At 36.9% G+C, this 12,555-nt stretch overlaps 1 protein-coding gene across 35 annotated transcripts in view; it reads left to right on the forward strand.

Moving 5' to 3' along the window:
• Positions 1-12,555, forward strand: part of NEK11 (NIMA related kinase 11) — a 316,552-nt gene that overhangs the window by 79,352 nt on the left and 224,645 nt on the right. For all 35 annotated transcript variants that reach the window (XR_012430687.1, XR_012430688.1, XR_012430689.1 and 32 more), the window contains one exon: positions 12,452-12,516. Coding sequence is in view for 32 of the 35 variants with exons in the window: in XM_074031046.1 (XP_073887147.1) it covers positions 12,452-12,516 (65 nt within the window). In the remaining 3 variants the exon portion in view is untranslated. The remainder of the gene's footprint in view (positions 1-12,451; positions 12,517-12,555) is intronic.

Raw genomic sequence — 12,555 nt, forward strand, 5'->3', positions numbered from 1 at the left:
ATTATGAATTTCCTCTTGAAAAATTTCTTGTGTTTCTGGGAATTTGGAGTGAGGAGGGGAAGGAAGGTGTCTTCCTCTTGATCCAACTTTAGAATGGTTTTTAAATGGAGCAGTTACATATATATATATTATTCCTGATTGTAAATGTGTAATCTGTGTTTCACTTCTGTTGGTTTTCAATATTTAATTTAGGATAAAACATATTTCCTTCAGAAAATAAACTTATTTATCTTAATTATCTGATTTTAAAACATTTTAAATCCAAAAGAATGATTTTTTTAGCATATGGCATAAACATTTATAAATAATGATGTTAAAAAGCCAAGACTATTCACAGCTCACTGATAGCTACTTTGGGAATGTAGCACTAAAACATGTTCTTGCTGAAGGGAGTCATGCTGTATTAACAAAACTCCAATGTCAGTGGCTTACAGCAGCAATCATTTCCTGCTCATGTTGCATATTGACAGATAGGGGTCATCTGCAAGTCTGCTCTACATGTCTTCATTCCAGTACCCAAACTGAAGGAGCAGCCCCTATCTGGGATGGGCTTTACTCCTGGTGGAAGGAAAAGCAAGAGCGCAGAAACCCCTTGCTCAGACATGACAATCATCCAGTCTGTTCACATGTCATTGACCAGAGAAGTCACATGACCACTCCTAATGTCAGAGGTGTGGGGATGCCTCTTCCTCCCAAAGGGAGCCCTCACTGCAAGGAATAAGAAGTGTGAATACTTGGGAACAAGAATGAGTCTACTACAATGTTTCACTCAGTTTTAAACTAAAATCTTTCAAATTACAGCTGATAAATGTAGGCTTGTCTACAAAGCATTATTCTAGTTTTCTCCTTGTATGATCTACAGTATATATTAAAGTATATTTTGAAAATTACATAAATTGGCTTACATATGAGTTAAGAAGATTACCTTGGACGCAATACATGTGAAGAGGTTAGGTTTGTTGCAAATGCCTTGAAAAACTTTTAGTTTATATATATGATGGTTGATTTTATGTGTCAACTTGACTGGGCAGTAGATGCCCAGAATTCAACATTGTTTCTAGGTGTGTCTCCAGGGTGAGATTAGCATTTGAATCTGTGGACTCAGTGAAGTAGATTGCCCTCCTCAGGCATCATCTAATCCCTTGATTACTTAAATAGAACAAAAGACAGAGGAAGGAGGAATTTGCCCCCTCCTGCCTCACTACTTGAGCTAGACATCTCATCTTCTACCCTCGGACTGGGATTTACACCATTGGCTCCCCTGGTTCTCAGTCCTTTGGACTGGGACTGAATTATACCATTGGCTTTCCTGGGTCTCCAGCTTGTAGACAGCAGATTGTGGGTCTTCTCAGCCTCCCTAATTTGTGAGCCAATTCTTTATAATAAATCATTTATCATGCATTTCTCTGGAGAACCCAGACTAATACAGCGCAGCTGCAGAGGAGATGAAGACGACCCTGGAAACACTAAGAAGAATGAAGTTACAGAAAAAATGAAGGATCTGTTCACTCCTTTGGAGCTTTCCTGTACTTATTTTAATTTGGTTTATTTATATGCTATTCTAAATCTATAACATATGGCATAAACATAAATAATGATGTTAAAAGCTGAGAGTATTCACAGTTCACTGAAAGCTATCTTGAGAATGTTGCACTGAAACCCATTCCTGTTCTGGGCCGGGAGTTCAGTTAATGTCAATTTCTTAGGATAAAGGACCGAGCAGCCTCTCTGCAGACAGCCCACCTGCTGGTGGTCTTGAGGCTTTGCGATTTTGGTGCTTTCCCAGTGGAAGAGAGAACAGGGCTGGGACACTTACTCCAAGATGGTTTCCTCATCACCTCACTGCCCATGCATTTCCCAGCCAGCTCAGTGAGGTATTGTGGTAGAGTGGCTAAAATGTTCCCTGAAAGGCAGTGTTAAGAACTCATTTTTAGTGTAGTGAAGCTTCCAGGGAAGAGACATACTTGGAAATCTGAGTCAGTAAATATGACTGTGGAAGGAGGTGGCCTACCCCAGATTTGAAGATGGAAAAGCAGAGAGAAGTTGTGTTTGGTGTTACTGGAGATTCCTGCTTTCTCCTGGTCCTCACCTCTTGAGGATATCCTATAGTCACTTTTTCAAGGCAAACTCACCCCTGAGTCAGGTGTGGGCACACTCCTGATGTGCTGGCAGTGGCCAATAGTTTGAGGAAGACCTGACCCTGCTTCTGACTTGTAACATAGAGGACTCATTGTGTTAGTGAGGGGACATGACACAGATGAAGAAAGGCAGGTGCCTCAGCACCCAGGACAGGGGCCAAATGGCAGAGACCAGTAACGGGATTTGCCTAGGTTGTACATCACAAAGGATCCATTGGCTGTGCCAGCACCTTTGGCAAGAAGAGTTTGTGATCCACCCTGAGAACCTGCCAGATGAAGGACAGACCTCCAGGGAGGGTTTCAGAAACTATTCATATAAGGGTTTGAGGGGAGGTGAAGAGAATTGTCCATACTTTCTCCACAGTTCTACCTTGGGCTGGAGGCCTGAGAAATGCCTGCTCTCTGCACCTCCACAGACTGTTCTTTATCCTAACATGGGCCCTGGATGCTGGGGAAGAATGACCTGATGGGGAGATGGAGATGGGATTTTTAGCATGAATTTTAACCACAAACTGTCAGCAAATCTTAACCATATCACTTGGGTACCATGAAACATAGAAATGAGAAGGAGCCACCACTGGAACAGATATGGTATGGTGCACATGAGATAATAGATGGAGAACTGTGTTGAGCTTTTTAGAAGAAAGATTTCATATAAACTGTCTGTATTGCCTGTTACCTTATTATTTCTTAGATTTCATTTTCATATACTTCAAAGGAAAGGATATTAGCCAAGCATGGGACAAAAATATGCTGGCCCATTTTGGCTTACTGTAACCACAAAGCCAATACATTATGATTTTTTTTTTTTTCCTCCTGAGACAGAGCCTCGCTGTGTCGCTCAGGCTGGAGTGCAGTGGCACGATCTCGGCTCACTGCAACCTCCACTTCCTAGGTTCAAGCAATTCTCCTACCTCAGCCTCCCAAGTGGCTGGGATTACAGGCATGTGCCACCATGCCCGACTAATTTTTGTATTTTTAGTAGAGATGGGGTTTCACCGTGCTGGCCAGGCTGGTCTTGAACTCCTGACCTTGTGATCTGCCCACCTCGGCCTCCCAAAGTGCTGAGATTACAGGCATGAGCCACCATGCCTGGCCAATTATGATTTTTCAATAGATATTTAGCAAATAGCTTGATACCTGGTTTGTTGCATAGAATCTATTGTTCCATTACCACAGTGCCAGCTAATTACTTCTCATAACTGCTTTCTAACGTATCGTATGCCTTATTAAAGTATCTACTGATGAGTTACTAATTTATATATTTATAGAGGCCTATCAGTGTATTATTACTTGTAATTCATCTTCTGCTTGTCTAGTCTAGGTGTCATCAGGTGAGTTTCTTTGGAATGTTTTACTTATTCCAAAGTTATAGCACCAAGTCGTCTGGTGGGCTCCTTAGCTCACTATTCCAAATCCTAAACCCGTGATCTCTTTGACTTCCTAGAATCAATAGCTGTAGAAACTAAGTGATCAACTTAAGATGGTCTTAATTGCAAATAACAGCAGCAGATTAAATAGTAGAGAAAATTTATTACCTTGCCTAACAAGAAGTCTCCAAAGTGAGTTGTTCTAGAGCTGGTTAACTTGGGTGGCTTGGCAGTATTATCTGGGGTTCTAGTTCTTTCTCTTTATTCCACCATTCTCAGTGTGGTTGGCTTTTGTAGTCAGGCTTGTCTTGTGGTTGCCAGGATGGCTGTAACACGACCACATATCCCGCCTTCATACAACAGTAACCAAACTCCAGAAAAGGTAAAAGGGACATATGGCATGTCACTCCCCCACTTTTTTGTCTTTTACAAGAGTAGGGAAATATTTCCTATAAGATTCCAGCAGACTTCCCTTATGTCTCATTGGTGTTAAAAAAATTTTCATAAAACATGGAAGAGACAAAATATATTAGTGGATATTTTTTTCATTGCAGTGCTGGCCTTAACTTTCTATTATCCGGGCTACTTTGTAACTCTGTGGAGGCAGAGGCACACTTGAATATATTTGTCCAGCAGAGATGCAAATAATTTCTGTCTAGTGGAACAGATATCCCTGGTGATGATTGTTTATGGCCTTGTTAGGCATTAACCAGTTTTGTATCTAACTCAGCAATCGTATCCCCCTGCCACATTCACCCCCTACTCCCCCCACTTCCTTTACTTAACAGGTCTGAGGAGGGCTGAGCCTCCCCAGAGGCTCATGGGGTTCTGGTGTTAAGGGAGAAGAGGAGGAGAATGCTTATGGGTAGGCATTTAACAGTTCCTGCCATACCAACAGAACCCCAAGAGTGGGCATAGAGAAAGCCAGATTTCATTTAACACAGTTAGTAAATACTGTTGTTCTCTTTTTAAAAATCAGTAAGAAGTCAGCAACATATTCATGTACAGCACAGGTCTAGGTATTGTGGGAATGTAAGAAAGCAGTAGAAAATAGTTATTAAATAGCAAAGTTTTTACAGATAAACAGACCTACGTGAGAATAGTGGTTTATAGAGTCAAACAGACCTAAGTTTGAACCAATAGGCTGTACAACATTGGGCAAGTTATTTGGCCTTTCTATGCCTTGATTTCCTCATCTCCAGATTGGGCATAATAGTAAAAAGATAGTAGTATAGTGCTTAGGATGATAACATCTGGAGTTATGGACCTCAAGATGAAGTGGCCTAGTGTTGCATTGTCTAGTTTTGCTCTTCTCTTTTCTCTCTATTCTTAGAAACATACTTATTCCTCTCTAATCCACTGAAGGGTTAAAGAGGCTAAAGATTATTTGAATTAGGGGAATTCTCATTATCATATCCAGTTCTTCACTTTATATGCTGGTTTTATAGGGCCGGTTGAGTTTCTGCCCATTTGTGTCCTATAAAGTAAACTATATGATCTTTATGAGTGACTTTTCTTTAAAATGTTCTTAGTCAGAATTTGCAGCTTTATTCAATAATTGAATAAAGCTGGATGGTTGAGACCTGAACACTTTACAAAGGTAACTTCGTTACACTTGTATTATCATTAATTCTAGTAGTAAAATTATTTTTATAGTTGATATTTCTGGTTTTAATTTATGGTAGTAATATTAATTTGGTGGGCATGTACCTGAGAGTGATCATTTACTGAGAGAGATGTTTCCTTACGACCAGATGAATGTCTTTATTGGTAATTATTTACAATTATAAATAATTCTTTAGTAAAGTGACAATGGTTAGGTTTCCCTTCTGCCATCTGTTATAGTTGCTGGTGTACTTAAAAAACTCTCTAACCTGAGTGTAAGCATTATGAGATACTTAGCCCTGTCTTATGAATCTTTATATCTGTCACATTATATAGTATAGCACATAACATCTAGTTGGCACTCAATAATTATTTTTTTGATTAATGAATGAGTCCCACTAGATAGTATTCATCTTTGTACCAACGATGGTGTTTTAAAAACCAACATGCATTTATTGAGCATCTACTGTGAGTGAAGAACTGTGAAGAGGAAGAGATGATATTAATAGAAATGTGGCTCAAGCATTTGCTAAGGCTGCCAGAAGCATTGGTAGAGCCAGATCTTGAAATCTCTAGCAGGCCACGTATAAGACTGTAGACTCTATTCCAGAAGCAGTGCAGAGCCATTGAAGGACTTAAGTTGGTGTTTGAAGGACAGCTTTTCATTTTATAAAGCCACAACCCCATTTCTGACCTAAGGCTCAAGAATACTGCTCCCAGACTGGGTTCTCCTGTTTAAGCAGGGGGGCAGATACACTGCAGTCAATTTCTCCTTAAAGACTTTGACTCCAATTGTGTCCTTCTTTTCTATTATTTTTATTCAGGATTTCAGTTCTACTTTCTTTATATACCCCACAAATTATTAATTAGTGCTACCATTATTATTGGCTTATAAGCCAAAACTAGTTTAGATTTCCCCACTTTTATCAATCTCTTGGTTCACCACTGCTTCCACCCCATGTCTTCCTTCTGTGGTCATGTTTTTTTCTCCCTAAAAGAAATCCTTAAGTTATGTGAATGGTAAACACTCAGTTTCTTTGCTTGTTTCTTTGAAAATGTTTTTATTTTTTCCTCATTCTTTTATAATAGTTTAACTACTATTTCAGCTAAATATGTATTATTATTTAGCTATTATTAAAAATGAAAGTCCAGATGGACAGATATCTTATCTGACATTTTGAAAATATTATCTCACTGTCTTCTGGATTCTGTTATTGATGTTGAGAAGTCACTTTCCATCTAACAGATGTTCTTATTAAGGTAATATCTTTTCTTTCACTTGATTTGTAACATCTCTTTGTCTTTGGTGTTTTCCAATATTACAGGGTTATGTCTACTTGTGGTTTTTTTTTTTAATTCTGCTTGGGATTTGTTTTGCTTCTGAACTTGTGAATTCATGTCCTTCTAAATTCTGAAAATACCTAGTCATTCTCTCTTTGAATTTTGCTTCTCCCCTGTTTTCCTTTCACAGTGCTTATAGATGTATGTTGGACCATCACTCACATTCTGTTCTTTGTTGCTATGCACTCCTTTTAGGAATCCATTTATATATATATATATTAGAACTTTAAGCCCATATTTCAGATGTCTCTTATACTCTTTTCTATGTTTTCTTTTTCTTTTTCTTTTTTCTTTTTTTTTTTTTTTTTTGAGACAGAGTCTCACTCTTATTGCCCAGGCTGGAGTGCAGTGGCACGATCTTGGCTCACTGCAACCTCCGCCTCCCATGTTCAAGCAATTATCCTGCCTCAGCCTCCTGAGTAGCTGGGATTACAAGTGCCTGCCACCATGCCTGGCGAATTTTTGTACTTTTAGCAGAGATGGGGCTTCGCCATGTTGGCCAGGGTGGTCTTGAACTCCTGACCTCAGGTGATCCACCTACCTCAGCCTCCCAAAGAGCTTGGATTACAGGCGTGAGCCACTGTGCCCAGCCTTTTCTGTTTTTAATCTTTTTTTCTTTTTGCACCTCAGTTGAAATATTTTTCACTAACCATTATGCCAGTTTCTAAGTCTTCTTTTCTGCCGTGTCTAATTTGATTTCAAACATATGCACTGAATTCTTAAGTTTAGTAAAATTTTGTTTCAGTTTTAGAATCTTCATTTAATTCCTAGAAAATCTGGCTCTCTATTGAAATTCTCCATTGTATCAATTATTTTCTTGAGCATATAATCACAGTTATTTTCAAGTCCTTGCCCAATCATTTCAATAGGTGGATCACTTGTGTATTTGTTTCTTTCTTTCCTTTGGTTTTTAATCATTTGGTCTTATCTTTTGGCATGCCTGGTAGTTTTGGAGTGAATGCTGAACAATATATGTGAAATATTGAGAGATGTTAGATGATATTATCTTTCTCTGGAAAGGGTTTATTTATTTTTTTTCTCTGACTGACAGTTATATTTAGGGCAGATCACCTTGATCTAATCAGGAACTGAAATAGTTTAACTGTAGGCTGTAGGCTTTTGGAGGTTTGTTCTATTTTTAGTTTACCTTTATTTCTATGAAGAAGTTTTTCAGAGCTTTCAGCTGAAAGCTTTAGTTTTTTACTAAGATACCTCTTCCTTTGTGGACCCTGAAATCAAAGTTTATTGAATCTACTCAAAGCTCTGATTAAAAATTTAAAATAAACTTTATTTTTTAAAGCAGTTTTAGGTTCACAGCAAAATTGAGTGGAAGGTACAGAGATTTCCCTTATACCCCCTGCTCCCACACATGCATTGCCTCCCCTGTTATCAGCATTGCTACCAGCCATACATTTGTTATAACAGATGAACTTACATTGACAGATCATTATCGTCAAAGTCTATAGTTTACATTAGGCTTCATTCTTAGTGCTGTACATTCTTTGAGTTTGGGCACATGTGTGACATGTAACCATCATTTTAGTACCATAAAGTTGTTGCATGACCCTAAAAATTATCTGTGCTCTCCTTACTCATTCTTCCCTCCCTCTTAAACCTTGGCAACCACTTATCTTTTTGTTGTCTCCATAGTTTAACATTTTCTAGACTGTCATATAGCTGGAAACATATATAGATCTCTCAGACTGACTTCTTTTACTTAGTAGTATGCATTTAAGTTTCCTCTATGTCTTTTCATGCCTTAATAGCTCATATCTTCTTAGCACTAAATAATATTCTATTGTGTGAATGTACCACAGTTTATTTAACCATTCACCTACTGGAGGACGTGTTTGTTGCTTTCAAGTTTTGGCAATTATGAATAAAGCTGCTATAAACACCATTGTGCAGGTTTTTGTGTGGGCATAGTTTTTAATTCATTTGAATAAATACCGAGGAACATGATTGCTGGATTATGTGGTAAGCATTTGTATCATTTTGTAAGAAACTGCCAAACTGTCTTCCAAAGTGGCTGAACCACTTTGTATTCCCACTAGCAGTGAATGAGAGTTTCTGTTATTACACATCCTTGTGAGCATTTGGTGTTGTCAGTATCTGGATTTGGGCCATTCTAATAGGTGTGTAGTGGTACTTCATTGTTGTTTTAATTTGCATTTCTCTGATGACATATGATGTGGAACATCTTTTCAGGTTTATTTGCCATTTGTATATCATCTTTTGTGAGGTGTCTGTTAAGGTCTTTGGCCCATTTTAAAACCAGATTGCTTTCTTATTGTTGAGTTTTAATAGTTCTTTGTATATTTTGGATAACAATCTTTTTTTTTTTTTTGAGACTGAGTCTGTCTCTGTCACCCAGGCTGGAGTGCAGTGTTGCGATCTTGGCTCACTGCAAGCTCCACCTCCCGGGTTCATGCCATTCTCCCGCCTCAGCCTCCCAAGTAGCTGGGACTACAGGCGCCCGCCACCATGCCTGGCTAATTTTATTTTTGTATTTTTAGTAGAGACAGGGTTTCACCACGTTAGCCAGGATGGTCTCGATTTCCTGACCTTGTGATCTGCCCGCCTCAACCTCCCAAAGTGTTTGGATTACATGGCATGAGCCACTGCGCCCGGCCAACAGTCTTTTTATCAGATATGTCTTTTGCAAATCTTTTCTCCCAGTCTATGGCTTATCTTTTTATTCTCTTGACAGTGTTTTCTTGCAGAGCAGGAATTTTTTTATTTTAATAATGTCTAGCTTATCAATTACTTCATGGATTGTGCCTTTGGTGTTCTATTTTAAAAGTTATCACCAAACTTAAAATCATCTAGATTTTATCACATATTATTTTCTAGCAGTTTTATAGTTTTACGTTTTACATTTTTTAGGCCTGCGATTCATTTTTGAGTTAATTTTTGCACAGGCTGTAAGGTCTATGTCTAGATTCATCTATTGTATATGAATGCCCAGTTGTTTCAACTGTGTTCCATTGCATTGCCTTTGCTTCTCTGTCAAAGATCAGTTGACTGTATTCATGCAGTTTTATTTCTGGGCTCCCTATTCTGTTTTATTGATTTTTTTTTTCCTCCCCAATACTATACTGTCTTAATTACTGTACTTTATAGAAAGTCTTCACATCAGGTAGTATCAGTCCCCCAACATTGTTGTTCTCCTTCAAATGACCTAATATAGGTCTTTTGCCTTTCCATACAAATTTTAGAATCTGTTTATCAATGTCTACAAAATAACTTCCTGGGATTTTGATTGGGGTTACATTGCATCTATTGATCAATTTGGAAAGAATCCATATCTTGACAATATTGAGTCTACCCATCCATGAACATGGATTATTTTTCCATTTATTTAGTTCCTCTTTGATTTTTTTTTCATTACAGTTGTGTAGTTTTCCTCATATAGATCTTGTACCTATTTTATTAGATTTATACCTAAGTGTTTCATTTTTGGGGTACTAATGTAAGTATATTTTAATTTTAATGTCAAATTCTACGTGTTCATTGCTGGTATATATGAAAGCAATTGATTTTTGTATATCAATCTTGTATTCTGAAACATTGCTATAATTACTTCTTAATTCCAGGAGGTTTTCTTAATTGATTCTTTTGGATTTTCTACTTAGATGATCGTATCATCTGTGAACAGAGAGAGTCTGTTTTTTCTTTTCCCATCTCTATACCTTTTGTACTTCTTTTTCTTGTTTTACTTAATTAGCTAGGACTTTCAGTATAATGTTGAAAATAAATGATTAGAGGGGACATTTTTCCCTTGTTCCTGATATCAGGAGAAAAACTTCAGGGTTCTCATTGTACAGTGTGATGTTAGCTGTAGGTTTCTTGTAAATATTCCCTATTGCCAGTTTATCAGAGTTATTGTCATGAATGGGTATTGGATTTTGTCAATTGCTTTTTCTGCATCTATTGATATTTTCATGTGATTTTTCTTCTTTATTCTGTTGATGTGATGGATTACATTAATTGACTTTCAAATGTTAAAGCAGCTTTGCATACCTAGTATAAATCCCACTTGGTTGTGGTGTATAATCTGTATATTTTTTAGACGGCATCTCGCTCTGTCATCCAGGCTGGAGTGCAGTGGGGTGATCTCAGCTCACTGCTGCCTCTGTCTCCCAGGTTCAAGCGATTCTCCTACCTCAGCCTCATAAGTAGCTGGGATTACAGACACCTGCCACCACACCCAGCTAACTTTTGTATTTTTAGTAGAGATGGAGTTTCACCATGTTGGCCAGGCTGGTTTCAAACTCCTGACCTCGGGTGATCCGCCCACCTCGGCCTCCCAAAGTGCTTGGACCACAGGAATGAGCTGCCACACCTGGCCTACAATGTTGGATTTGATTTGCTAATATTTCATTGAGGATTTTTGCATCTACATTCATCAGAGATACTGGTTTTTAGTTTTCTTTTCTTGTAATGTCTTTGTTTGGTTTTAATATTGGGATGATGCTGACATCTTAAAATGAGTTAGGGAGTATTTCCTCTGCTTTTATTTTCTGAAAGAGATTATAGATATTTGGTGTAATTTCTTCCTTAAATATTTGGTAGAATTTGCCAGTGAACCCATCTGGGCCTGGTGTTTTTTATTTGGAAACTTATTAATTATTGATTGAATTTATTTAATGAAGATGGGCCTATTCAATTGCTTGCTTCTCGTGTGATTTTTGGCAGCTTGTGTCTTTGAAGGAATTGGTTCTATAATCTATGTTATCAAATTTGTGGTTATAGATTGTTAATAGTGTTGCTTTTTTATTCTTTTAATATCCACGGGAATCTGTAGTGACACCCTCTCTTTCATTTTTGATTTTAATAGTTTTTGTCTTCTATCTTTTTGTTTTAGTGAGGCTGGCTAGAGGCTGGTTGATGTATTGATCTTTTCAAAGAACCAGCTTTTATTTTTATTGATATTCTTTATTGGTTTCATGTTTTCAATTTTATTATTTCTGCTGTAGTATTTCTCCTTACTTTGGATTTAATTTGCTTTTCTTTTCTAGTTTTCTATGGTGGAAGCTTAGATAACTGATTTTAGATCTTCCTTTTTTTTCTAATATATACATTAAATGCTATACATTTCCCTCTAAGCACTGCTTTTGCTGTATCGCACAAATTTTGATAAAGTGTGTTTTCATTTTCATTTAGTTCAAAATATTTTAAAATTTCTCTTGAGATTTCTTCTTCATTGTTTAGAAGTGTGTGGTTTTATATTTACATATTTTGTGATTTTCCAGTTTTCTTTCTGTTATTAATTTCTAGTTTGATTCCATTTTGATATGAGAGCAGAAATGGTATGATTTCTCTTCTTTCAAATTTGTTAATGTTTTATGGCCTAGAATGACTTTCATTTTCTTTTTGAATAATTCTGAGGCAATTTTTCTCATTTTTATGTGAGCTCAACTGTGCATATATGAAGATATTTGTATACTTTATTCAGCATTTTAGTTTTTTATGTAAAGATTTTCAAGTTTTCTAGTTCTTCATAATGCCATAAAATAAAGGTCTTAACTGACATAATTTACAGTACTGGCTTGTAGTCATATTTAATAAATGTTACCTATTCTTAAATGTCATCAACAACATTATTATTTCACAAGTATACAAAACTTGGACATTTGGGTAATAATAGATTACAAACTGGTCTATCGATTGAGGATATGGTTACTGGATATAGTACTATGTAGGTTATGCTACAAAAACATAATAAAATATAGCCTACTGAAATAGTTGAAAGCATATCACCTTTCTCCAAACCACATGTTCCCCACCCTTTAAAATCTTTATTTTAAAACTTTTGTTTCCTCAAACAGGGAAACTGGAAAGTGTTGTGACTTTGTAGCTTTTAAACATTGAAAGATATATCTATGGGAGTATATATTTATGTATAAGTCACATGCAACAATATATATTATTTACACGGGGATTTAAAAATTTTATATTCTGCATGAAGTTGTGTATCTTTTTTGTCTTTTGTAGGAGGATACTTCATCGAGACTTAAAGTCAAAGAATATATTTCTGAAAAATAATCTACTTAAAATTGGTAAGATTTTAAAAAGTATGAATTCCAAAAACACAGAAC

This window comes from Macaca fascicularis, chromosome 2 (assembly GCF_037993035.2).
Source record: "Macaca fascicularis isolate 582-1 chromosome 2, T2T-MFA8v1.1".
NCBI lineage: Eukaryota > Metazoa > Chordata > Mammalia > Primates > Cercopithecidae > Macaca > Macaca fascicularis.